Genomic DNA, 25,833 nt, shown 5'->3' with positions numbered 1-25,833 from the left:
TTTTTGTAAACATTTTTTTAATAAATTAATAAAATTAGATAGCATCAATTAAATAATACTATTTTTTTAAAAAATAAAGACATTTAGTTTCTCATTAAATAATGATACTTATACAAAAAGGTATGTCTGAATAAGATCCTATCTAGAAGGAAAGAAGTATGTTTGTTTTCTTTCCTTCTAAAGGAGGATATGTAAATAACTGTTTCATGTTAAACCCATTCTCTGTGCAAAAACTATTACTATGACGAACGTTACCAAGGAAACAGAAGCATGTGAGTGACACGAATCTAAGGAGATTGCCTTGGAGTATGAGACACTAATGATATACTGCAGTTGTCGAGAACTATCTAAAAACTACAAGCACACCCAGTTTCCAGCACTTCATCGACAAAAATGTCGAATTTATTGCACAGAACTCGTATTTGGGGGACGCGCTCGAAAAAACCTAGACCAACCTGTATGGGAAGGTTGTGCAATGGGTAAAGGTGGATGTTGTAAGTATACATCTTGTAGACCGAGTATTGTGACCAAGTTTCAAAAAGTTAATGCTTTTTTGTAAAGGCAAAAGGGCGCAAGAAGCCTGATTGGGCAGCTGTAGCACTGAAAATGGTGGAGCTGGCTCGGCCCAAGGCAGACAATATCGCAGTCAGGGAATGCTCGAAAGCATCATACCCAACGACTAAATCACCCGGATCGACGTCCCTCAAAGTAAAACTGACAACTCTGGACAAAGAAAGGATTTCGCGAGAGTTAGGACAGTTGTCGAAAAAGAATTTCTGGAGCCTGGAACGGTCTGATGAAGCACCGCTGATCATAGACCAGATTGTCATCGACTTGCGAAACAGTGCAACTACCATCAATAGGTATTAAAATCAACAGACCTTTTGTCTGTATAAGATCAAAAAGGCGTTATATAGAGGAATAGAGCACTCATCACAGAATGTTTATGTTTTTTAGTCCGTCCCAGTCACTCATATTGAGCATCATTAATAAATAAAAATCTTTAAAGTTAATTTCTTAAAAAGATATATCATTTCGAAATTAAAATTAATTTCTTTGAAAAAAATAATTATTTTTTTTGGATAATAGTTTTTACTAAGACAAAAAATTAAAAAAAAATTTATGGAAAAACAATTATCTATGAATTCTGTAATACCCAAAATTAAAATTTTGGTTGAGAATTCAGAACCTTTTTCTTCTTTGAAAAAGAACCATAAAAAGAAGCACTCCGTAAGTTAAGAACTTACGAATTTTTTTAAGGTTCAACAATACTCATTGGACATCAGCGATAACAATTGGGATGATGTTTTCTCGGGTAGAAATCTGGATGCTTTAGAAAATTTTGGTTCTAAGCTATTCCCCGCATTGGATGCTGAATTAATTGATATCTTGAGCGATATTGAAAAGCTATTAAGAAAAAAATAAGAGTCGCAGTAATGAGCATTATTGCATAAATTAAACATTGCGCTACTAATTTGTAGACAACTCTGTCTGAAGCGTATGAATTCGGCTGCAAATTGTGTCATGATCCCATAAAGGAGCCTTTGAAAGCATGGTTGGTCGTCGAATTGCAAGAATTTTCTTGTACGACAATAGAAAACTCGACATGGACAACATGCTTGAATACGACCAATTGTATGAAGTGTGGGGTTTCATAAAAACCATCGTCAAAGGCACTCGCATCACAGCAAAAGGGTAAATCAAAAGATTCGCAAAAAACAGGGTTATTATACACTTCAAAATAAAGTGCGCTTACGATGTAATGTAAAAACAGGAGTGAAGGCTCGAGTAAGGCTAATGCCGATGCTTTGAACAAGAAAAGATCCATATCAGCCATCGAACCAGCCACGAACCGTCGGGTTGGCCGTAAAATTGACGTGATTTACAGCGCAAACAGAAAAGAAGTGGGGTGTGTCGAGATTGGAAAGAACGAAGATCAGACCAAAGAGATGAAGGACAGCTTGACCAAAATGCCGTTAATCATGCATGATATGTTGAGCCAAGTGGCATATTCACAAAAATCATTGCATCAAGTTCAAATGCTCGGCTTCGTCATCAACGGTCAGTGAAACTTGGCTGTGTTTATATTAGTCTATTGATACTAACTTTTTGCAACTTCCAGGCTGCAAAATATCAATGCTGGTAATGGATTGCCCACAAGGTTATGTTGCCAGAGTACGACGATCGAAAGCACTGGAATATCGAAGCTGCGCTGAAGACTACATCACAAAAATTGTTCCACTCTTTAAAATGGCCTTATCTGGACTATATATAATGGAGCAAACGTGGAATATACTTGTAAAAAGTAACACCAACCTAGAATCGCTGCGATCTGTAAGTGATTGGATGCTCCCAACAACCTTTGTTCCCGAATCATCATCACCGTCACCATCATCATCATCATCATCATCATCACCGTCATCGTCATCGTCATCGAAAAAACAAAAAAAAACTGAACTACCCCTATATCATCCCATCAACCTTACGTCATATATTAGTTCATAATTTCCACCTCATCTCCCTATCTGATACCTTATTTGAAATAAATTACCGTCTTCAAGCACCTCATTCCACAGCATAAAAACATCGCTCGATGACACAGATGTCGGTTCTTTTCTGTGAGATTTTTTTCCTTTCGTTGTTGTTCAATAGGTATATCTAACTCTTGTATATTTATACTATGAAACAGTACATGCTGGAATGCCATTTGCAAAAAAACTATCAGCGATGGAGGCAATAACCCACGATTGATGGGCAACGGCTAATTATACTGTAACCCAGTATCTGAATCAAGCAATATGATTACTGTACTTTACTGACCACTGCGTTGTCACCGGATTGGAATAGGCCTATTTACCAGATAAACTGCTGCATTAAATGATTATTCTATGCTGAACAAGTCACTAATGGACTTTCCAAAAAGAAGAGAAGTATTCAAAACTATTAGAGTATAGAAAACAGGATCGACCGGATTCGAATAAAGGTGAAGACTGTTGCGCACAAGTGTAAGCACAGGTTCAGCTCGCTTTTGATTAGGTTTGTGATTACGGGAAGGCTTCGCTCTTAATTATCTCAGGTACTGTATTAAAAGGTTAGTGAGCATGTATCAGTTACTATGGATATGATATATAAACACTTCGATGCGAGCCGTCTTGGCACACAGCAATTGCGGTCATGTTGAAAGCTATGACCAGCTGCAAGATTAGGATCAGACGGCTTTTTGGGAACCCCTCCCCCAATTGTGTATATTCGACTTTAGTCGCTTCATGAAACAATTACCTCGTTTCTACCTTAAGCGCCTCATCGCCTTCCTTGTCCTCCTACTCCTCCCCCTTTTCCTCTTCCACAAAAAAACGGGGTTTCTTCTCGTTCTCGAGAGCAATGACGACGACAAGACAGAGAATTCCCTTGTGATTTACATATCGTGCGGCGGTGCACATTAGAAGCAAAAACAACTCAAATTCCAAGACTGCACTGCGATCAACCAAAGCGAATACAAGTAGTTAATCATATGCCACTGTTGCTACGGCTTCGATTTGAAGGAACAATTCAGTCTTTGCAGCAAAAGCAGTTACATGTTTTACCACGAGTTTAAGGTGCGTCGGGCGCGGTGTTGTCCGTGCACTCTGCATTTTCATGGGCAGCAGCCAAGACGGTTGCTTTGCACACTCGAAATTGGAACAGAGCCCGAGCCAAGATATTTTGGCCTGCTAACAAAAGATTATTGAAAGGCTAAATGCATGATGCGTAACTGCCTAGATCAAGTAATTCTTGGTGAGTGGTACTGTAACTGCGAAGTTAAGCAGCTCGTAATGCTACCGTTACATACAGTACACCATTGGATCGAATTACAGTGCCGATGACCACCCACCGTGTGTTAATATATACATTTTTTTTAAAAAGAGCTCCATGTAAGCAAAGACAGGGTGCCATCGTTTTCAAAGCATGTAAGCAATGATGAACAGCTCGTGGACCGTTGTAAAAGATATGTTCTCGCTTCTACGCAATGCTCGTTGTCAAGATAGAGCTGCTAAAAAGTCCAACAGACCGATGATGAATGTTTAGTGAAACACATCCTGAAGAGGAAAAGGACGCTCTCAATTTTCCAATTATTTCCTCAACCTATCATGTGCTGCCAATGTAAATCGCTGCCGTTTTGTGACACTGACTACGAAACAAACTAGTGCATATTGTTGATGCTTTTCAACATGCTCTGGTGAAGCCCTTGCTGAAGCAATTACCCTGTCTAGTACATGTTATTATTTGTGGACTGTTACTCTTTAGCGGTTAGCTACAGTTCCTATGCAGCACAGTGGTAGAAATGGTTACACCACAGATTTGCCGAATGTAACCATGTACCTTTGGCTGAATTTGATGTAGCTATGAGTAGTATATTCTATTATTCAGCAAGTGATATTTCAATACGGTACAGTAATTAAATTGACTAGTGTAATACTCTGAGGTCTTCAAACTTCAGTGCAGAATTATGCTGCTGCTACATTCTGCGAGCGTTTTTGACCCGTTGTTCTTAAAGCTTTACGTCGATTCAAATCTGCGCGAACTTTCAGCGTATTTGTTTCTCACAGTCTGTGGAAAATTGAGAAAGCTCCGTCGGAGATATTAAAGGATCCTATCCATACATTCGAACGCTTTGAACCAAAGTTCAAGGAGTAATTATAGCGCCCAAAAGATATTGCTTCCTTGGTAGATTTGTAATAACTATGCGACAATAAGCTCATAGTACACGAGATTGGTTACTGCCCGTTAAAGAAAGATCCTCAAAACACTATGTATCATCAAGCGCAGGAATGGATCATATGATACTGCATTTTAAAAGCAACATTCAACGCCAACGCGATGGATAAAGCTACCAAAGAGCCCATAATCCGGAACACTTTATCTTTCTCAGTAGACTCAGAGGGGAATTACTCACTATGGTAATGCATTTCTGTAGAATGTACATCAACGGTGTGTTACAGAGACACAAAATCAGATCAAGAGCCGTCATTGGCTAGCAAGTAACTCTGATAAATCGTCTACCAGATCGGGTTGTGGTAATATCGCAAAAAGTTGAATAAAAGGAACATTTTGAGAGGCAGGCAGTAAATCAGGGGGTGAAGGCAGCGAGAGCAATTGCCAAAGCTCTGTTGACGACTTCAAGCAAGTCGGCTAGCATTACGGCAAACCTTATATATAGAAGTACAAACCAGTAAAACATTTGAAATGCTAATTGTAATAGATTAAACACTTCGTTTTAGCCACTGTGGGTACGTGAAATGCTTTGTACTTCGATGAGTTCACAAAACTCTGACCAAAAACTACTTACATATTATTACTTTCATTTTTGTGAAAGACGTACAGCACAACACATACAAATATGTAAACCAGGTGAGAGTTTCTCTTTGAAAAATATCTCGTCGCCATAAATCGTAACCGAAAGTCCCATCATCAATCATTCGATCGGGTTGGATAATACTTACATATACTGTACACATGATGTACAGTAGCAGCTCGTCACTGTCCAATTGAAACACTGTCGTAACAGGTATTACATAGCAGTATGTTTTGTTGTTAATATCATGATATTCGCGCGCAATCCAGCTGTGTGGTCTGGTGCGTGGTGGTGGTGCATACACCCCACGTTTATTTTTCATTGTACTTTTAGAGATATAATGTGAGTTCGTTTTTACGATCCTGTGACTTACATCCTCTGTTCAATCAAAAACGCAAAGCTACAGGGAGGAGGTCACGTAACTTTATAGCACCATCTTGTTGGGGCATGACAGCTACAGCTAGCAGCGACCAAGATTACCGCCGCTGCAAGAGCGTGGGATTTGTGCAGTAGTATGCGTGCTGCAGATTAGAGTACCAGGAGCTGTGTATTTAGACGGCACAAACAAACCATTAAAGGCAACAGCGTGATTGTGCATCACCGATACAAAACGCTTCATCACCATAATTCTCTAAACGCTGTTTTACTATTGGATTGTCGTTTTATCAAAAAAAGTAAAATTCAACACGGGTATTGCTGGTACCTGTAAATTTAGTACGTATACTGTACACATAAAACAGTATAGATTGCTTTGGATGGCGTTTTTTATATAAGAAAACAAAGGAAGTGATAAGGTTTGGCCTGTCTGTTACAAAAGGACACATGATGGATTTGACACAGTATAATGACCAGGTCACATCGATACTCTTTTCTTGCTTTTTTTTCCGTACGTCTTTCTTTACACCTCTCCCCACACCCGCCCCCCCTTTTTTTTTCATTTTGGCCGTTCGTTATTTGGTGGTGTTGCTAGCGTTAAACTACTTTGTCCATCTTCGCCCAATTCTCGCAAGGTCTAAACTCCCGTCTGTCACAGGAAGGGGGGATCGTTAAACTGCTGCATATTTCGTTAGCTAATTATGTCCGTCTCCGCTCCTATTCCTGTCGTCCGGAGGGACGACCAGCACGACAACGAGCAAGATTCCTATTATGCGTATGATCGTCACCACCACGATGAGTCCGCCCCTCTTCTTTCTTCTACTTCTATCACATCGCCTTTTTTCGACGATTACTATAACCGTCAATTACAGCAGCAAGAGCAAAAGCAAGCAGAGCAGCAAAGCATAAAACGACGACTGATGGCTGCAGGATGCGTAACACTAGTACTGATGGCCCTGCTCGTCTGTGTATGGGCTGCACCTCCATCTACAACCGAAACACAACTCTATCCATGGCTTAACAACCGGGGATGCGGCACAGGCGGTGACTTTGATCAAATGGGCACCTCGTTTGCGCTTAATGGAACGTATAATGCAGACTATACCACAGTGAGCATCCCAGGCAGCACGCTGGCGTTTCAAACCCATATTGGCCAAGCCAAGGACAATGTTATTGCCCAAGGTCAAACAATCCCACTGTTATTCTCCAAAATCCAGGCTGGCGGTGCACTCTACTTACTCGCGTCTTCGTCCCATGGACCAGGGCTTGACGCCGAGCTTGTTGTACATTACCAGGACAGCACGACGAGTGTGTCACGCATGGATGTGCCTGACTGGCAAGTGGACCATCTGGACCAGGTACTCGACAGGACTCTGGGCGTACCCTGGCGAGTCAGTAATGGTAACATCGGTGCCCTTTTTGCCATCCCCATCTTTATCGACCCATCCAAAGCAATCCGTGCGATACAATTACCCAATGACGACCGTATCCATATCTTCGCCGTGCAAGCGCTCGATCCAGGGGTTCACGCTGTCAGTGCAAGACCCGCACAACTATGGGATGACCAAGGCCGACAGATTGTTCGTGTCCGGGTGCATAACGCGTCACCGGAAACGGTCAAGAATGTTCGAGTCAGTATCAAAAACGGAGGAGGAGAGGTATCAATGTCCAAATTGGCACCAGGTCATATTGCAGTGATTAATGTCGGCGCGCCTGCTGGAAAGAACGACATCACCGTGCACATCACGAGAAGCAAAGAGGATGCATCGTTCGTTTTGCAGCTAGGACTTGCTCATTATGAACCGACACAGTAGGTTTTTTAATTTGACGCCGACAACTATGTATAGCTACGATAGTGTTGTTGATGCTAATCACGGCCATGCATATGTGCATAACATTCTTAAGGTCCTCCTTACAGCAACATCAAGCCCCGCAGTGGCTGGAGGACGCCAAGTTTGGAATTTTCATACATTGGGGCCTTTATTCTGTACCTGCATGGGCACCTGTCGGAAAGGAATACAGCGAGTGGTATTGGTGGCAAATGAACCATGAGCCGACTTATTCGTACCATCGTGAGACGTATGGTGAGGATTTCAACTACGATGATTTTATCCCCAAGTTACCAAATACGCCCGATCCAACAAAATGGCTTGACTTGATCTCCCGGTCACGTGCACGTTATTTTGTGTTCACCACAAAGCATCACGACGGACTCGCCCTGTGGAATACGAGTGTATCGGAGCGGTCATCAGTCCATCTTGGACCCAAACGAGATTTTGTCGATGCCATAATGACAGCAGCCAAACAACCGGAATATGCACATGTCAAACGAGGACTCTATTGTAAGTAATAGATAAGAAAGAAGAGACGAAAGAACAGCTTGTATTTAAGCTATGCTGTTGCACAGTTTCATTGCCAGAATGGTTTCATCCAGAGTACCGAGACGTTTCGCTTGGTTGGCACGGACCACCCAAGAACCCGTATACAGGCAAGATGATCCCATACACCGGCTACAATCCAACAATTCGAGACTTTGTCAATGACCATCAAGTGCCACAAGCCTTGGAACTGATTGAGTATCATGAGCCTGATATTTTTTGGTGCGATATTGGAGGCATCAATAATTCGTCTGCCTGGCAAGCGCCTTATTTCAACCGTGCTGCATCACAAAAACGTCAAGTGGCGATTAATGATCGGTGCGGCAACGGTATTTCGGATTTCACCACAGTCGAGTACCAATCCAATGCAGATGCACCATCACGGTTCTGGGAAGCGACACGGGGGATTGATCCTTATTCGTTTGGATATAATCAAGCCACCCGACAAGATCAATATGCGGATACAGGGTCGCTCTTGCGAGAGTTGATAGATGTCGTTGCCAAGGGTGGCAATCTGCTATTAAATATTGGACCAGACATGTACGGTCAAGTGGTTGAATCCATGGCCAGCAAGCTCGCGGAGATGGGCGAATGGATCGATCATGTCGGACCAGAGTGTCTGTTTAATACAACACGCTATTGGGTTGCGCCAAATGGTGTAGAGCAAAACAAGGTCAGGTTAAGGTTTACAGTGGCCGAGGATGGGACGTTTTATATGTTTATCCTTGACGAGCCTCCACAGGGTGAGTTCACCATCCCGGTGCCGGTGCCTAAAATCGAGTCCAGCGTAACGACTGGAAAGAGTATTCATGTGCCATGGCAATTAGACCTGCAAAACCGGGTCGTATTGCAGATTTCAGAACAGGTTATCCAGGCTAGCAAGTATGTTTGGGTGTTTAAGATGTTGTAATTTGTTCATTTAAGCTTTTTACAAACCACACACACCCACTCTCTCTCTCCCTATCTCAACAAACATCTATAATCTGTATCTATTGAGTGTCTACACAACAAACAACATCAACATTCGCTTAAAAGTATAATTTTACATGACATATTAAAATCAGTGCGGATATGAAGTGGAAGAGGCCCTCCACAGCGAATTTGTTCCAGAAGGACAATAATACAAGCTCAGCATAGCTTGCTTTCTTTTCTACAACAGCAAGCAGCATTCAACACAAACGAGCACAAATCCTTTTGATTTAGAACCGTTATGAAACGTTCACACACCGATGACAGTGCTCATAGCGATGAACGATACCCCAAAGTAAAAGTTTCACAAAATGGATCATCACAACCAACAGCAGCTGCAGCAACTCCAACAGATACCGCGTCACCAGCTTCACTATCAGCTTCACCGGCTTATGGACGATTTACTCCTCATTATAAATCACAAAATGGACGACGATTTGGCGGATCTTCCAAGATCACTGAATATCAATTACAACATAAATTAGGTGAAGGTACTTTCGGGTATGTCCTTTTTGTGTTTTGCTCAATTTTGTAATTAATATATCAATGATTTGTCAAACGAACAATTACCGACATATATAACACTTCCTTTACTAGTGAGGTGCATAAGGGTATCCACAAAAGTTCCGGTGCTATAGTTGCGTTGAAGCGTATTCTTATGCATAATGAACGAGAAGGCGTAAGTAATTCTTTGAATCTATTCTTCTTTCTATTGTGGTGGATAAAAGCTCGGGAGGGGGTACACTGGAGACTATGCACTGGTACTAATAGTAACACTTTGTACATGTCTTTTTTTCAACTACTATCTGCAGATACCTATTACTGCAATACGCGAAATCAAGATCTTAAAACAACTACATCACAAGAATATCGTACCATTGACTGATTTAGCTGTGGAGCGTGGAGATCCAGTTAAAAAGGAACAGGGCAGTATATATATGGTGTTCCCTTACATGGATCACGATCTGGCTGGCCTATTGGAAAATCCATCCGTGCGCTTGACTACCCCGCAAATAAAGACTTATGTCAAACAATTACTTGAAGGCACTGCCTATCTCCATCATGTAAGTTTTGTTCTGTATATGTGTGTGTTTGGGTATCTTTCAATAATCATAGTATATGATGAAAAGAGAAGTTTAAAAAAAGCTCATTATGCTGTAACTTCATATTGGATAGAACAAAATTTTACATCGTGATATCAAAGGTATGATATTGGAGGAGAAATGATACGACAAGTGACAGTAGTGATCTTGCAGATGTGCAATTAGAGAGGAAGAAAGGCCACTAATTGTAGCTATGTTTATTATGTTTCATAATTAGCGGCCAATCTACTTATCAATAACGAAGGCATATTACAAATTGCGGATTTCGGTTTGGCGCGTGGCATTGAAGATGAAGACAAGGAATATACAAGCTGTGTAGTGACGCGCTGGTATCGTCCTCCAGAATTGTTCCTGGGTGAACGCCGCTATACTTCGGCCATTGATATGTGGGGTGTAGGGTAAGAATATACGAGCACGTTATACAGCGGCAAACAGACTAAGAGAAGAGAAAGAAGGTAGAAGAAATATTTACGGTCAGATATGACGCCTTTTTTCTTTTATGGTTTAGATGTATCGTGGGCGAGTTATTACGAGGACGACCAATATTGCAAGGCACAGATGATACTGATCAGTTACGACGTATATTTCATCTATGCGGCTCACCAAACCACACAAACTGGCCTGGATATCATAGCTTACCAGAAGCAAACAAATACAATTTTGAGACTTCTCCTCGTCGTGTAAAAGAAGAGTTTTCCAAATATGATCCGCTGGCTGCAGACTTGTTGGATAAATTATTGGTGTTGGATCATACCAAACGGTTAACGGCTATGGATGCACTGGATCACGATTATTTCTATACTAGTCCATCACCGGCGAAACCCTCGGAACTTCCGAAATATGAAGCATCGCATGAATATGATCGACGACGTGTTCGCAGTAATAACCGTAGATAAAGATGGATATATGGATGGATTTGACAACTATGTCTTGAAATATTACTCTTCCCTCTCTATGTTACCTGTTAATCTGTCAACTGTCATTTCTGGTCCCCTATTACAATTTTTTAAACCCAAAACAGACGTACACAACACCCCCTATTCGATCATACTACATTTGTACACACAGCTACACATTACACACGTGCATGACCAGTTTCGTTTCTGTACAGAATGGTGTGGAAATGATATGGAGGGGACTGGCTTGGTGCAATGACACTCATTACAGAGGAGAGTAATAAAATACATGTTGTGTTTATTCAACTAGACGGTTTAGCCATTTGATAAGGTTAACTGGCTTAGAGTATCAACTAGTATAATTTCTTAACGCATCTAGCGAGCATTCCACTACACATGATGCATAGTGATGAAATCACTGAGGGTTAAACCATAGTGACGAAGTTAAGTATGTAACAACATCATAACAAGTGATCGCGCATATATGCACAGCTTTAGGGTGTTTTTAAGCTTATGGATGATGGAGAGCTATCATTGGTTTACTGTGGTTCCCTGGTAAACGGAAGAAAAAGGTAAAATAGAAACGCGATGTACCTATGATGCATTTTTTTGAACCTTGAATGCCGTTGGAGTGACACCCGACGTATTGTCGGATTTTGTATCAGGAAAAAATGACACAATTTGTGTAACAGCGGCTCCCTCCACCTGTAATGATAACCCTTCTTTAACTTTAAAATATTTCTGCACATTAAACTCCTATTGCACTTTTCATTTTCTCACACAATCACATAACACTCTATGGAGCCGGTATCTGCGCATTTAACGTACAAAAACGCTATTGTAATCGTGGGTATATTTTTTCTTATGAAAGAAAGATTTGAGGAGGAGAAGGGCAATATACAAAAAAATAGAGGTTGGTTGGTTGTAATACTAGGAGACTAAGACTAATAAAAAAAAGTTATAATAGAAACTGAGAAAATAATAATAAAGAAATGATGATGTTCTGTTATGTACGATGGAATGGCATGATGGAGCGGGAATATGTGTGTGTGAGTTGGGACAAAATATAGAGAGGAATATGGATGACGATTACAGTTTCTGCGCATAAGCATGATGAAGGTTCATGAAAGCCCAATGTGTTTCGAATTCCTCCTCAACTCGTTCGAGCATTGCTTTCAAGCGCCGATCGGTCCAAGGGTCATAGTCATTCTGTTCTCGTGCATGAATCGTTTCGATTAGGTCGCGTAGGTCGTTTAAGAAAATGGTGCCAATCCTGCCTCCCCACAGACCTAGTGGCAATGACGTATATTTGGCATGATAGGCATCGCCGTGGCGCTGATGCATCTGTTCAACCAGTTCATGGAAGAAGAATAGGTCCTGCAAATAACGTGCGAAATGCGGATCAAGCGACCGGATTTCCATAAGATGGATGACTAAATAAATATTTCGTCAGCAAGAATGCAGTAAAACTCTCTGTAAGCATCAAAAAGGACATCCAGCAAAAGACCAAAGATGCACAAACATACACACACGGCATGCATGTAATGCATCTTTGTTCCTCTAATTCCCGCTAAAATTTATGTGCAGAGTCTTTACCTTGAGAGTTCAACATGTGCGTCATTGGACCCACCACCGGGCTCCCATAGATCCGCATGTCCAATTCCATCATCTCGACATAGCCGCCCGATCGACACAGACGCCAGCACTCTTGCACAATCTCGCGATAATGGTCTGGGTTGTATGAAAAGATCAGGAAACGGCCGTAAATGAAATCGAAATGATTATCGGGTAGCGTTTGAAGATGATGGAGGATACCGTGTGACGATTTCAGAAAACGGAAATTGCGGGGTGTGGCTCTGCTGGAATCCAATACGTCGCGGTCATCGATCCCCAAAACCCAACAGTGCTTGTACTTGGTTGCCATATCCATACTCCATGATCCGTTCCCGCATCTAGTAGTTATGAGCCAGTTAGTGGACTCGCCATTGGTAACGCATGTGTATAGCGAGCGAAAAGGAATAGTCATTGTAATTTACCCAATATGCAAAATGTTTCGTTCTTTGGAAGAATCAGCCAGATCCAGCGGGCTGCAAAATAATCCGTCCAGAGCCAATTTGATCAGCTCCTGCCTTACAATCATGCGATCGGCGCGTGGCCAGTCGTTATCTTTGGGCAGGGCGCTAGGTGGCGGTGATGGTGGTGGCGCCGGCGGCATGGGTCTCTCTCTGTTGCTGTGATGATGATGATGTTTTCTGTTGCTGCTACTACCACTAGTGCTATTATGATGATGATGATGATGCTGGAACTCAACGACGTCGCATGATAACCGAGGTCTTGGCTCATCTCGGCTCATCCGAGTATTAGGCGTCGGTAATGAAAACACTGAAGCTGGTCTTGAAGGGGAGGTGCGGATCGAAGAAGGAGTGTGTTTATTGCTTTCGGGGAAACTCGTGCCGAGCCGTGCCAATGGATCGTCGATACGGAAGCTAACTGTGGATGATGGTCGTCGACGCCCGCGTCGAAATTGGGAATACGAAGAGTCGGACGAACCGCCCGAGCTTGAATAAAGCGTATCGTCAATGGTGCCAGCCACGGACAAGGTGATTGAGGGTCGAGGTACGTTGATGGGTTGGGCGGTAGTCAAGGTCGGTGTTGTTGCTATGTTGCAATCCGGGTGTTGTCGTTGACTAGCATCATCGTCGTCCTCTTCAAATTGGCTGGTATTGTTGCTGTTATTGATGATGAGGGTGTTATCGAGAGGATGTTGTTGGAGATGCTGGTTGTGGTTGTAATGCGGTGGTGCTGGTTGGGGTGGCGGTGGCGATGGAGGGGCAGTTGTGGTGGGTGTGATGACTTGTGGAGAGGAGACGATGCTGCTGCCGTCATCGCTGTTGCTGCTACGACGCGCAAAGTGGGATATCCATGAAAACAATCGAGAAGGCGGTCTGTTCTTCTGTGAAAATGTCATCGCATACGGGGATGCGGAAGAAACAGGAAAAAAGAAAGGGGGTGTGGGTGGGTGCTCGTACCTCTTTTTTATTCATTTGAAACTCATCCACTTACTTTTTTTTGTTTGCTCAGCTTATTATATGCCCACCCACAACCACCCCCCCCCATCAAATTGCCACCTCCACACTCACCTACTAAGCCTACCTAGTAATCATCATCATTGGCTTCCGTACACCAGCGACATCACGTTGGACTTGCAGATTGAGCAGCCACCTAGCACAGCTCCAATATAAATAATGCCACTCTTTCACTCTCACTCTGTCCACGACAGATGCTGCCGCACATTTATAATTAGGCAACCCACTGAGTTTGTGCCCACGCTTGCATGCTTGCTTGGTCTCTTTCGGCTTTTTCTGTTTTAGGGTTTTCTTTCTCACCCATCCTCGTCGTCATATAAAAGAAACTCAGACACGAATCGTTTCCGCACAACTCGACACGTTTCCCTATGAAACTGTGTTTCTTCCCACAATACAAAGTATCGATGTACTTCTTCTTGGAAAAGAGGGTGAAAGAAAGTTGAATGCCAACAGAGCTTGGGGATCAGGAGAAGGCTCCAAAGCAGAAGAAAAGAAGAGATTGGGAGCGTTGCTCCACAATATTCACTGCCATCGTCCCCCCTTCTTTCTCCCCACTGATGCCATGTATCACACAAGAATCAGAAACAGGCTAAATGATGTATGTGCGTATAGAAATGCATATTACCGTGGCTGCAGAGAGAGTCCAGCTTGGGCTATTGGACAAACACTACCAACAATAAACCCTTCTGACATGCACTTAGTAGGTGTTGCTGTCCAAAGATGAATGTACAGGCGACGATAAAAGAAAGCAAAAGAAAAATGGAATGTAGCACAAACCACATCCATGTTTGGAAACCGCCAACGTAATTGGTGTAATACGCTCGATAGATCGAAATAGCATCATATTATTTCACTGCTATTGTACGATTACTTGTAAGAGCGATCGAGACAAAGAGCATATGAACAGATGCCTTATTGTTGAAAGCGGATGCTGCTCGTTGTGTAACCTCACAATGCAGCAGAATAAAAATTTTACACCGAAGGAGCCAGGGAATTTCCCCGTGTCTGCCACCATATATTTACACTACAATAATAAAAGCTCAAATTACATGGCAATGTGAGCAGAACCGCATGGAATGTTTTAAGGTTTTTGCATGAGTCACTCTTCTTCCTCTCCTTCCTATACAAGCACATCGTACACCCACCCCCACCCCCATCCCGAAAAAGGGATTTACATAACCTAAATCCGAATTGCTTGATCGGGTTGTGTTACCTGTTTTCGCTCTACTTCAAAAAAGTTTTTTATTGCTTATTAGTTAGTGGCCTTTCTGTTGGTGCGCTTTTCGCGTCAGCAAACGAGCGAAGAAGACCCCGCCCCGCTTCGCCGCTGAGAAATATGAACCCGTTGGCACTAAATGTTCAACAACTTGATCCGTTTCGTTTCATTATTATTATCGCGGCTAAAAGTTTAATAATGTCACTGATCGCTAGGCTATAACATTAGCGAAATAAAGATGGCGTTTCCTTTTTGAGCCAGACCTTTTTTTGAAGAGAGTCTTCACCCAAATGGATTCTGATGAGTATCTTTTGTTGTGGTTGTCTAAAATCTTAAAAGCATTAACTTTAAAATGCCGATTTTTACATGCAGATGCTACTAAATTGGCATCTAACAATAAGCGTGAATATTTAATTAAAAAGTTCGCATACATCTATGCTATACAGTGTCACTGCAACTAATTACTATATAGTACCATCCCAATCCACCTTTTGTTTCCTTATTGTAACATCGCATAATTTTCCTACCAACCCTTTCCCTTATATATATATATAATTCACGTCATCAACAGCCCTCTTTCTATCCCTTCCTGAGCAGCTCTTTTTCTAGATAATGATGGATGGATGACTATCCCACCTTGGCATGAGTGAAAAGTGCTTTATCAATGTAATACTTATTGTTATGAATGTGACTTTTCGTGGTTATGTTGTATTTGTACATGTAAATATGATTTTGCTAACGACGACGAGAGCTAGTCGGCATCCATGAGCCAGGTACGAACGTTTCACCTTGACCTTCCGGTTGTGAACCTTCTAAATTATATAAAATTGCTGGCGGTCAGCAACGCGTCTATATATACCTACACTCCTATTTTTCTTTGTTCAACGTTTCTTCAGCATCAAATGAGCTCGTGATCTTACCAGCTACATCAGGCCCCTCCTTCTGTTGCTGCTGCAATGGTTCTTTTTCTTGCTCTTCTGCCTTTTGTTGTCTTTGTTGTCCTGATGGCATCTGTCGTTCTACCTTTTTAGGTTGTTCTACTACTTCGGAAGCAGCAATTCGTTTCTAATCCCACAGCATGTGTCAGAAACATACATGAAGAATCGTAAAGTTGCAACATTTTATCCCCTCGATTCCGCTCAGACATCTTATTGCACTTACTCGTTCTTCATCCGCTTCAACCTCTAGCTGTCGAACTTTTTGCTGTAATTTGGCCAAGCGGTATTGCTCTCTAATAAGTTCTTCCTTAGCTGGTGGTTCATATCGTGTATGTCGCAGCCATGCTTGCCATTGTACTAAAATGACGTGTATAACGCGTTTTTTACTTTTTAGCCTCATTCTTTACAACCTCGAGTATCACGTATACACATATGCATAAACACGTTTCTTTATAACTATTCTAACCTGGAAGATCATTTTCTTTAAAAATAGCTATGTCACCGTCATTTTCTTTCATTTGAACCCAACGTTTCCATCGACCCGCTATATAATTAGTACTGTTAATGCATAAATCGCAGGGACATGTATATACATGCGTAATGACAAAATAAATATAGTTAAACGTACCGGGATGGTTAGGGTTTGGCATTTCCCAATATTCGTTGCCAGCTAAATCCCAACCAACCATAACATGACGTTTCCAAGGAAAACGACTCGTTTTGTAAATTAACTTCAACCGTTGAAGAGTGGAGAGCTGTTTCGACATTTCAAATATTTGTATATATTTCAGAGCACACCAATGCCGCCCCTTGGGCACCCCAAAGTTAAGAGTGGCTTGTGTCACACACACAGTAAGATAATGCAGCAAACACAGCACCTATCAAGCTGATTTGAGTTCATGATCACCTAATATATGCAAAACGGGGCAGGAATAGTGTTGTAAAGTCAAATAGATCGGAAAGGCGTCACAAACTGCCAAAACAGAAATATACATATAAGATTCATATACAACTAGAAGTCATCTTTAAGGAAAGGGAACGAGTAGATACCGTGTGCACAATCAAACAGAATAATAAGATAATTTGAGTACGGTCAAGCTGTTACAAAGATTATAGTCTTATGGGGATGCTAATAAAATCCATATAATCCATCAATATCAGAGACTTCTTGAACGAGCGGATAGGCTTCTGGGTTCGTTACATACAGTATGTATTCGCAACGGTCGGTTCGACTAAAACGGAGTCAAAAGAATATCAAACGAGAATAACGGGAGAAAGAGTTCTGTGTTTTTATTCGTAAGAAATGGTTTGGTCTTATATGTGCTCAAAATGCATGAGCGGGCATATTATCATACTAGTAAGGTGTGGGGGCATGACTACAATAGTACGTATGAGGCTGGGCGAGCCAATGAAATTAGACCTTAATATCCAATAAAGCTGAGCTTTGACAAATATGTCATATACTTTTTGGGTGCAGACAATGACATATCGAAGATACTCGTTCAGTAAATGAATGACAATGAAGCACAGACAGGCATTAAGTTTGAAAAGTGCTTACAGTTGTACCCCGGTTTTTGCAACCGAGGGTTTTCCGATTTTTTTTTGCAAAAAGTGAGGATTTGCAAGTAACGGGGTAAACAATTCTGCTTTAAGTATACACTGGATAAGTCATCCTATTAACACTAGCCCATTGTTTATCTGTCAGATATGATGTACGATACGTTCTTTGGGAATATTCATACAGCTCTAGATGTTACTACTTGCATATATAAGACCGTTCTTTCATTGAAGCTGTCTAGTGGTTTGATAATTATTAGCTATTTTAAGCATGACAAAATCGTTCCACAAGTTCACATCCAAGCAAGAGGATCGAACGTACGACGAGCACTTGAGCGGGCGGTGGACCAAAGCGCTGATTCGCCTATTCCAGGGCCAACGTCGAAGGAAAAACAGGTTGCAATTGGAGGAGTTTTGAGCTTTTTGGATAATATCGATATCATAACTACGACTTAAAGAAGTCTTTGCGTAGGATTCCAGAGAGTCTCAGGCAGCAATCAATCTCCCGACAATCATCCCTTGATGACTTCTTCGATATGTAGTTAAAAGCTCCTTTGAGCAAACATTTTATTTCTATATCTATATGTAGTGTGTTCCCTTTTTCTTATACAGTATCTTCACCATTTCTTTTGTGGATTCAATCCAATCAGTGCTATATATGTGTCCCGATTCTACTGGCTCAACTACCAAATAATAATTTTTATGTATTTCGACAATAAATACATCTAACCGCATCATTTTATTCCTCATAATCCGCAACAGATGCTTCTTTCAGTTGATATTGCAAAAATTGAAGCTGTTTTTACCCCGATAACATGCAAATCGTATAAACTCATTTGCAAGTTGCAAATTTGCGAAACTACTAAGTTTTTTTGGGATTCTTCAACAAAAGTTGCAGATATACGAGGAATTGCAAAACCAGGGGTTGCAAAAACCGGGGTACAACTGTATTTGTCTTTATCCCACTCCCAGTACTATAATAACAGAAGACTTTTATTCATCCAAATTCATAGATTTTTGTGACAGGACTAATCTAAATCTTTTCACTTGTTGGTCTTGCTTGTTGGGTGTTCCTCTTTTTGTTGATAGCTGTTTCAAAAACAAGAGAAGCGGCTTTAGCTTTTTTCAATGCAAAGTGCGGAGACGGGTGTCTTTTGGAAATATAAATTAGAAAACAAAAATCGGCAGAAAGCCGAAATCCAAGAGGATTATGACTCCATCGCAGAGAACTCGCCCTATGTCTCACGTTCAGAAGATTTTCTTTTCTATATCGCTAATCTGAGTCGAATTCGACTTCGGTAAGTAGCAGGGAGAAGGAAGGAGAAGAAGGGCTAATCAATGCTAGGCGAGTTGGTGACAAGGGCATATAATAACGGCAAGAATATAAAATGCGTCGTTTCTCGTCTGGGTTCAAACACAGAGAAATCAGGAGCTTGTTATTCTCAAGCCGGCAGAGAAATCAAAATCTTGTCAAAGATGAGCTGCTTGGTGTCACTCCTCCTCACCCAGCTGTAAGCGATTCCCTTTTTCCATTTTTCACGCGTGATATCTGATAATACTTAAATCTATTTTCTATGACTGTTTTGAAACAATTGAAATCATCACTAATACACTGTCTACATTTGTGGAAAAATTATTTTGACCAACCTCATTCATGTTACCCAAGCCCAAAAACGACTAAATTGGCTTTCTCCGACATTTCAAATATCAGCTGTTCGTCAACCCACGTTAAGACTTAAGACACACACACCACATACGTTATACAATTTCAACAAATAATGAGCGGCTTACAATTATCGCGACGCATTAGTATACAACGCGGTCAACTATTTCTACGCTTGCATAAAAACAATAGCACCACACAATGTGTGAGATTTGGCACTACGCGACGCAACTGGTTTTTCCGCAAATTCCTAAGTCCTAAAGAAGAAGAAAAGTTATACCTTGGCATTACCTCTGCATTTCGACAAAAGCTCGGCAAACAATCCGACGAAAGCGCTAAATCCTACTCCAACATTATTGAACAAGTTATTTTAACCTCATCGTCACCTTCAAACCAATCCAGCAAAATCAACAGCAACAAAGACAATATCATTAAAACAATTCCCACACTCGACCAGCTACAGCATTTGAAACAATCACTGGACAATGCAACCGATGCTGCAACACTCAATCAGCTCTGGAACGAACTCGATCAGTATCAATTCAGCAGTGTTGCACTTTATAATCGTTTGATACGATCGTACCTACGTCTCGGACTTCTGGAAAAGGCTGAACAAGTGTTTACACAATTAACAACACTGATGCCGACGACACGAACATTTACGTATCTTGTACAAGCGTATGTCAAGGCCGGCAATATAGACAAGGCTAAATTTTATGTGGAGAAAATGCAGTATCTGGATTTACGATTACGAACTGCATTCGACTGTAATGTCATGCTCAAATATTATGTTCAGGCGGATGAGGCACATGCAGTGGATATTTTATGGCGACATATTGTGCAACATGCGGATACAATCAAGCCGGGATGGGGTATCTATACACTGTACATGGAATGGCTATTACATCCACAAAACCATCATCAGTCAGCAACAAGTGATGTGATGGCAAAGGTCGTGCAGGATGCTTTACGATTATTGGAACACAAACCTACGACCCAGCAGGCGTGGATCATTGCCCAAGCAGCCGAAACGCTTCATACAACACACCCAGCCGTAGCAGATCGCGCTATGCTGTTGGTTGCCCGGACTGCACCCAAGTTGGTACACAAGGAAGCAGTGGACCCTATCCTCCACACGTATCTGGCTAATGGACAAACACTCAAGGCAGCGGCGCTGTATTACTTTTTACGCAAAGCACACGTGCCTGACGCATCCATCGCCTATTCCGAAACTTTATCCAGACTGGAATCCGTGCTACGACAACAGGAATCTTATTCTTCTTCCGAACAAGAAAGACTCCACTATGGATATTCACCCGACTTCTCCCCTGCCTATTATCATTAATTATGTGATGAATAAATGTCACGATATATCTTCAATTATAATACATTATAAGTGAAACCTAATGGCCACTATTTCTACTACTACTACTACTACTATCATTATTATTATTAAGCACTATTACAATTTAGCCGCTTTGAGAGAAGCACGAGTGAAGTGCTCATCAATTAAAGCATTATAACGATCGGGTTGTTCTTCAGGGATAGCATGGCCACTTCCTTCAAACAATTCAAACCGAGGATCCAGGACCTTCTTTAGGTGATACGAGTACTGAGGACGAACCAAGTTATCCCACGTGCCTGTTACGACCAGCACGGGCAGCCCATTCTGTTTGATTTTCAGCAAGCGAGCATCTGAAAACGAGTGTCGTAAGCATGCGGCAGTCTGGGCCAAGTTACCATGCAATGGCTGTAGTTTTGACCGCCGTACATGACTGATAAAGTTGGCAGTCGCCATTTCTCGATTGGTACCGTACTCCTCAGCTTTGACCGGGTTCTCTGGTTTCTGTGAAAGCCATGCTTCGGGATACACTAGCTCCATGGCTGCATTCAGCTTGTCGCGTGGGTCGCTATAAAATAAGGTAATCCGGGATAATGCAGAAATGGCTGCCCACTAGAGAACAGACACGTATAAGTTTTAATCGCACTTTGTTGCCAATGACACCTTGAAAGACCTACGGTGGGTATATTTCGCTTTGCGGTAGTGCTGGTCAACGTCAAGGAAGCAAATCGGGCGGGTGCGGCATCCACCAACTCCAAAGAAATCATGCCTCCCATAGAAACGCCATTCACGTGCACGTGCGAGGTCCAATTCAAATGATCAAGTAGGATAAGGGTGTCTTGAGCCATTTGTGAAGTTCTACCATTATCAAATTTTTCACGTAGGCCCGCGCAACCCCATCCGCAATTTTTTGTTTGTTTATCTGTTAGTAAGGCGTTCTTGACACATGTGGGATTACCCCAAACACGATCAAATAAAGCTGACTACTGCAATTTACTGCTTACGAGTACAGACCCATTGGCGAATCTATCGTTTTTGTATCATCATCAGAACTGGCTATCTGCTTCTCTCTTCAGTGAAGAACAAAATAGTATGAAAGCTTACCAGAATGACCCATGCCACGGTTATCGAAAATCACTACTGTATATTTGCCACTACGAGCCAAGTGATCAACCTATCATCATTGTCATTAAAATAAATGGGCAATGACAGTTAGCTAGTCAGTTAGAAGCGACGTGATATATTTTCAATATCACTATATGCTACCTGAAAGTCCCATGCTGCACATGGAGTAGCAAGACCTACAGAAACCATTACAGTACAAAGCAGAAAATTGAGGTCCATATACGGGCTGCATGAAGTAAGAACAAGAGAGAAGCTAGAGATTTACCCATTACGAGGAGAACTTTTTCAGGCCCATTGCCATGCTTTTCATAGTAAATATTTACAGGTTTTGATTCGCGGCCATTCTTTGCCACGTCAACATAGCCTTTTTCAACCAACGTCGAAGATGGTGCCATTATTACAAACGTCTTTGAAATGTCAAAAAGTACTAGAAACAAAGGCAGGAACCAGGAGAACAGAAAAAGTGAGTGCTTGCTTTTATACCAAACCCCGCAACTCAAGTGCGTGGCAGATATTCAGGCACCGCCAGCTTCTGTTTTGGGAAGAGAAACCAGCACTGGATACATAAGCTGCTTTGAAAAAAAAAGTCCCACGGTCCTGTTTTATCCATCTTTCTCTTTCTTGCTTTCCTCTAAACCGTTCAATACAATGACCTCTACCTCAAGCCTGACCGTGGATCCACCATGCCTCTGGAAGCCGTCTCATCCTGAGGATACAGAGATGGCAAAGTTCCGTCGCCATGTCAACACCAAGTTCAACTTGCAGCTGCGTAAGTTCTTTTCTTTGTATAAATACTATCATGTGAGAATCCCCTCTCACTCTTTGCCCCACATCGCGTATTCAATCATGACACATGCTTGTCTGTAATAGAAAACTACCAAGAGTTATGGCAATGGTCCGTAGACAATGCACCTGCTTTCTGGTCAACCGTATGGGATTACACCAATGTAATTGCCTCTGTCAAGTCAACCGACGCTGATATCTTGGATCAATCCTTGCCGATGGATGCCGTCCCGGAATGGTTCAAGGGTGCGCGTTTAAATTTCGCTGAGAACCTGTTGTGGTGCAAGAGCTCTGAAAAAATCGCTATCATTAGCACTGGTAAACTATATTACACCCTTCCCTTTTCCTCTTATGATGGTCTCTTAAATTATGACAATAGCACGCTAAGAAAAAACGCGTATGAACGATTATAGGTGAAGGCCAAAGTCGCCGCTCAATCACTTATGCCGAACTGTACGACCAAGTTTTGCAATGCGCCATGGCCCTGAAAGCACATGGCGTCCAAAAGGATGATCGAGTAGCAGCCTACATTCCCAACTGTCCCGAAGCCATTATTGCCATGCTCGCCACAATAAGCTTGGGCGCGATCTGGAGTTCCACTTCACCGGATTTCGGTGCCACTGGTGTCCTTGATCGATTCAGCCAAATCAGTCCCAAGGTCCTCATTTCGGTCAATGGCGTTGTTTACAATGGCAAAAGGTTGGACCATATCCCCAAGGTCAAACCTGTGGTGCAAGGCTTGCCTTCGCTCGAAAAGGTCGTGATTATTCCATTTGTCGATAACGGCCGCGACGTCAAGGCTACTATCCAACAAGAATTCGGCGATAAGTCCACTACATGGAAAGAATTTTTGGACACCGAGAAACACTTGCCGCAGGAGATTCCCTTTGAACAGTTGCCGTTCAACCATCCAGGATTTATCATGTTCAGTTCGGGCACCACTGGTTTACCTAAATGCATTGTGCATTCGGGCGCAGGCTTGTTGCTGCAGCTGAAGAAGGAACACATTATCCATGGCGACATGCATCCCGACGACGTCTTTTTCTATTATACCACGACCGGCTGGATGATGTGGAATTGGCTGGTAGCTGGATTGAGTGTTGGATGCACGCTCGTGTTGTGGGATGGTAGCCCGTTTAAGCCAGCGCCCATTTCCCTATGGGAGTTGGTGGATGAATTGGGCATTACACATTTTGGTACCTCGGCAAAATACATCCAGTCTTTGCAAGAAGCCAGTGTGCATCCCAGTAAGTGAATTTTTCCATTTGCCCTGTCATGATGGTCAAGAGAAAGGATAATAACGCATATTTGTGATTAACTAGTGGATGAATGCAAACTGGATACACTCAAGGCCATTTACTCGACTGGCTCACCCTTAAAACCCGAGAGTTATGAATTTGTTTACAATCACATTAAGAAGGATGTTGGATTGGGCAGCATCACGGGCGGCACAGACATCTGCTCGTTATTTGCGGGATACAATGCCAGCTTGCCAGTCTACCGTGGGGAAATCCAGTGCATCAATCTGGGAATGAAAATCGAAGCTTGGGCGGATAGCAACACGCCTGTGCAAGCCCAAGCTGGCGATCTGGTCTGCACGGTTCCATTCCCCTGTATGCCTGTCTACATGTATGGTGATGATGACACCACCAGAGCCAAGTACAAGAATGCTTATTTCAGCATGTATGATGGTATCTGGTATCATGGCGATTATGTCTGGTTGAACCCCAAAACTGGCGGTGTAATCATGCTGGGTCGATCCGATGGCACTTTGAACCCAAATGGCGTCCGTTTTGGTAGTGCCGAAATTTACAATGTTGTGGACCGCTTCCCTGAAATCGAGGATGCCTTGTGCGTCGGTCAGAAGATCGTCAATGAAGATGATGAGCGTGTGGTCTTGTTTCTTAAATTAAAAGGAAGCGTAGAATTATCGGATGAGCTTGTCAAAAAGATTAAGACGACAATCCGGGCTCAGCTGAGCCCGCGACATGTGCCTGCGTTCGTGCTTGCTATCCAAGATATCCCGGTAAGTACTTCTGTTAGACTTACTATGTAAAGAGAACACGGTGTATATCTTTCTGTTGAAAAGTGAATGGCTAACCTTGACGACGACGACGATGTAAATAGTATACTATCAATGGCAAAAAGGTCGAAGTAGCGGTCAAGGTAAGACATAGAGATGATCAGTAAAATATTTTCTCACAATATGACAGTGACAATCTAACGTTCGATCCTTACGCGACCTATCAACAATAATAGAAAATCATCTCTGGTCAAAAGGTGACACCCACGGGAACACTGTCCAACCCCGATAGCCTTGCCTTGTACTATAACATTCCTGCCCTTGCACAGTAAACTTACTATTTGTCGTTGCAAAAAATCCGTTGGATCGTACGTCGCTGTATGCAAAATAGAAGGAAATATAAGGAAAGAAAAAAATGCTTAGATTTTATATGGTGATGGTGCAGCAAACCCTTTGGCACAGCACCATCCAAAAAAATTTGTGCCTAATACATGCAGCTAAAATTTGTTTCTTAATCCGTTCAACACAAGAATAATTCACCATAACAGGTGAATCCATCTGCAGGAAAGCTGCGTAAGTTTGCTCAAGAATTAGAATTAAAAATTATCCTACTGAAATACCACTCAAAGTGTGGTTCTTCATTGAATTGCAAAGCATCCTCTGCCTATTTCTATGTATAAGTCGAACGTTCAATTACACACCTTGAGACAGATTGATAATGAAGATCGCCTGGATTCTCTCTGACTGTTCTTGAAAAAATGTCGATTGAAGCTAGTAAAAGTAAATACATAGTAACTAGAATTATAGCACTGTGACATGCAGCAAAAGTTATTCGGCATCTCTATATTCGAAACATGAAATACCCACAGTCGACTTTACCATCATCAAGAAGCGGATGGGACGACAGGTAGATTCCAATATTCACGCATGCTATCAATACACCAATAACATAATCAGCAAACACTTGATTTACGCTTTACAATGATATATTTGGATTAAAATCGGGTGATGTCGAGCTAGCGTGCACGAAGATCTAGCCTTCCGATA

The 25,833-nt window shown here is 42.1% G+C and overlaps 9 protein-coding genes across 9 annotated transcripts; 6 read left to right on the top strand and 3 right to left on the bottom strand.

Moving 5' to 3' along the window:
* Positions 1–241: 241 nt before the first annotated feature.
* On the top strand, positions 242–1,099 carry BDB00DRAFT_791527 (uncharacterized protein; the record flags this gene model as incomplete). Its single annotated transcript, XM_053121045.1, has 4 exons — positions 242–272; positions 450–494; positions 569–863; positions 1,090–1,099. 4 exons carry the CDS (start codon positions 242–244, stop codon positions 1,097–1,099), a joined length of 381 nt encoding a protein of 126 aa, XP_052975190.1.
* Positions 1,100–1,784: 685 nt separating this feature from the next.
* BDB00DRAFT_771644 (uncharacterized protein) lies at positions 1,785–2,069 on the top strand (the record flags this gene model as incomplete). The annotated part of the gene is made up of 1 exon (XM_053119981.1): positions 1,785–2,069. A coding segment is annotated over one exon (285 nt), but the record flags the coding sequence as incomplete, so codon positions are not given.
* Positions 2,070–7,592: 5,523 nt separating this feature from the next.
* Positions 7,593–8,995, top strand: BDB00DRAFT_771663 (alpha-L-fucosidase-domain-containing protein; the record flags this gene model as incomplete). The annotated part of the gene is made up of 2 exons (XM_053119982.1): positions 7,593–8,049; positions 8,115–8,995. The coding sequence occupies 2 exons, from the start codon at positions 7,593–7,595 to the stop codon at positions 8,993–8,995; spliced, it is 1,338 nt and encodes a 445-aa protein (XP_052975188.1).
* A 300-nt stretch (positions 8,996–9,295) lies between these two features.
* On the top strand, positions 9,296–11,053 carry BDB00DRAFT_771696 (kinase-like domain-containing protein; the record flags this gene model as incomplete). The annotated part of the gene is made up of 6 exons (XM_053119986.1): positions 9,296–9,555; positions 9,652–9,733; positions 9,867–10,118; positions 10,231–10,258; positions 10,375–10,555; positions 10,666–11,053. 6 exons carry the CDS (start codon positions 9,296–9,298, stop codon positions 11,051–11,053), a joined length of 1,191 nt encoding a protein of 396 aa, XP_052975187.1.
* Positions 11,054–12,623: 1,570 nt separating this feature from the next.
* On the bottom strand, positions 12,624–13,268 carry BDB00DRAFT_771675 (uncharacterized protein; the record flags this gene model as incomplete). The annotated part of the gene is made up of 2 exons (XM_053119983.1): positions 12,624–13,005; positions 13,090–13,268. The coding sequence occupies 2 exons, from the start codon at positions 13,266–13,268 to the stop codon at positions 12,624–12,626; spliced, it is 561 nt and encodes a 186-aa protein (XP_052975186.1).
* A 2,822-nt stretch (positions 13,269–16,090) lies between these two features.
* BDB00DRAFT_884691 (uncharacterized protein) lies at positions 16,091–17,060 on the bottom strand (the record flags this gene model as incomplete). Its single annotated transcript, XM_053128350.1, has 5 exons — positions 16,091–16,167; positions 16,276–16,336; positions 16,517–16,650; positions 16,760–16,837; positions 16,922–17,060. 5 exons carry the CDS (start codon positions 17,058–17,060, stop codon positions 16,091–16,093), a joined length of 489 nt encoding a protein of 162 aa, XP_052975185.1.
* Positions 17,061–19,440: 2,380 nt separating this feature from the next.
* Positions 19,441–21,028, top strand: BDB00DRAFT_846261 (uncharacterized protein). Its single transcript, XM_053125141.1, has one exon. The coding sequence runs from the start codon at positions 19,629–19,631 to the stop codon at positions 20,856–20,858; it is 1,230 nt and encodes a 409-aa protein (XP_052975184.1). The 5' UTR covers positions 19,441–19,628; the 3' UTR covers positions 20,859–21,028.
* Positions 20,869–22,663, bottom strand: BDB00DRAFT_846257 (Alpha/Beta hydrolase protein). Its single transcript, XM_053125140.1, has 6 exons — positions 22,640–22,663; positions 22,122–22,512; positions 21,960–22,029; positions 21,860–21,881; positions 21,533–21,713; positions 20,869–21,467 (listed from the first exon to the last, which is right to left on the bottom strand). The coding sequence occupies exons 2-6, from the start codon at positions 22,197–22,199 to the stop codon at positions 20,976–20,978; spliced, it is 843 nt and encodes a 280-aa protein (XP_052975183.1). The 5' UTR covers positions 22,200–22,512; positions 22,640–22,663; the 3' UTR covers positions 20,869–20,975.
* Positions 22,550–25,439, top strand: BDB00DRAFT_846252 (acetoacetate-CoA ligase). The gene is made up of 6 exons (XM_053125139.1): positions 22,550–22,749; positions 22,851–23,081; positions 23,177–24,010; positions 24,086–24,789; positions 24,891–24,929; positions 25,023–25,439. Exons 1-6 carry the CDS (start codon positions 22,629–22,631, stop codon positions 25,116–25,118), a joined length of 2,025 nt encoding a protein of 674 aa, XP_052975182.1. The 5' UTR covers positions 22,550–22,628; the 3' UTR covers positions 25,119–25,439.
* Positions 25,440–25,833: the final 394 nt, after the last annotated feature.

This window comes from Zychaea mexicana, assembly GCF_025766255.1.
Source record: "Zychaea mexicana strain RSA 1403 chromosome Unknown BDB00scaffold_99, whole genome shotgun sequence".
In the NCBI taxonomy this organism is placed as follows: domain Eukaryota; kingdom Fungi; phylum Mucoromycota; class Mucoromycetes; order Mucorales; family Lichtheimiaceae; genus Zychaea; species Zychaea mexicana.
Note: the sequence above shows the minus strand (reverse complement) of the source record. Positions and strands in the feature narration are given on the sequence as shown.

What these genes read in the sequence shown, in the direction of transcription:
- BDB00DRAFT_846261 (XM_053125141.1), top strand. Translation starts at nt 19,629, where the DNA reads ATGAGCGGCTTACAATTATCGCGACGCATTAGTATACAACGCGGTCAA.
- BDB00DRAFT_846257 (XM_053125140.1), bottom strand. Translation starts at nt 22,199, where the DNA reads ATGGACCTCAATTTTCTGCTTTGTACTGTAATGGTTTCTGTAGGTCTT. An exon ending in CCGTGGCATGGGTCATTCTG is followed by an intron (nt 21,882 to 21,959) that starts GTAAGCTTTCAT and finishes CAAAAACGATAG; the next exon opens with ATTCGCCAATGGGTCTGTAC. An exon ending in TCGCCAATGGGTCTGTACTC is followed by an intron (nt 21,714 to 21,859) that starts GTAAGCAGTAAA and finishes TGATAATGGTAG; the next exon opens with AACTTCACAAATGGCTCAAG.
- BDB00DRAFT_846252 (XM_053125139.1), top strand. Translation starts at nt 22,629, where the DNA reads ATGACCTCTACCTCAAGCCTGACCGTGGATCCACCATGCCTCTGGAAG. An exon ending in CAAGTTCAACTTGCAGCTGC is followed by an intron (nt 22,750 to 22,850) that starts GTAAGTTCTTTT and finishes TGTCTGTAATAG; the next exon opens with AAAACTACCAAGAGTTATGG. An exon ending in AATCGCTATCATTAGCACTG is followed by an intron (nt 23,082 to 23,176) that starts GTAAACTATATT and finishes GAACGATTATAG; the next exon opens with GTGAAGGCCAAAGTCGCCGC.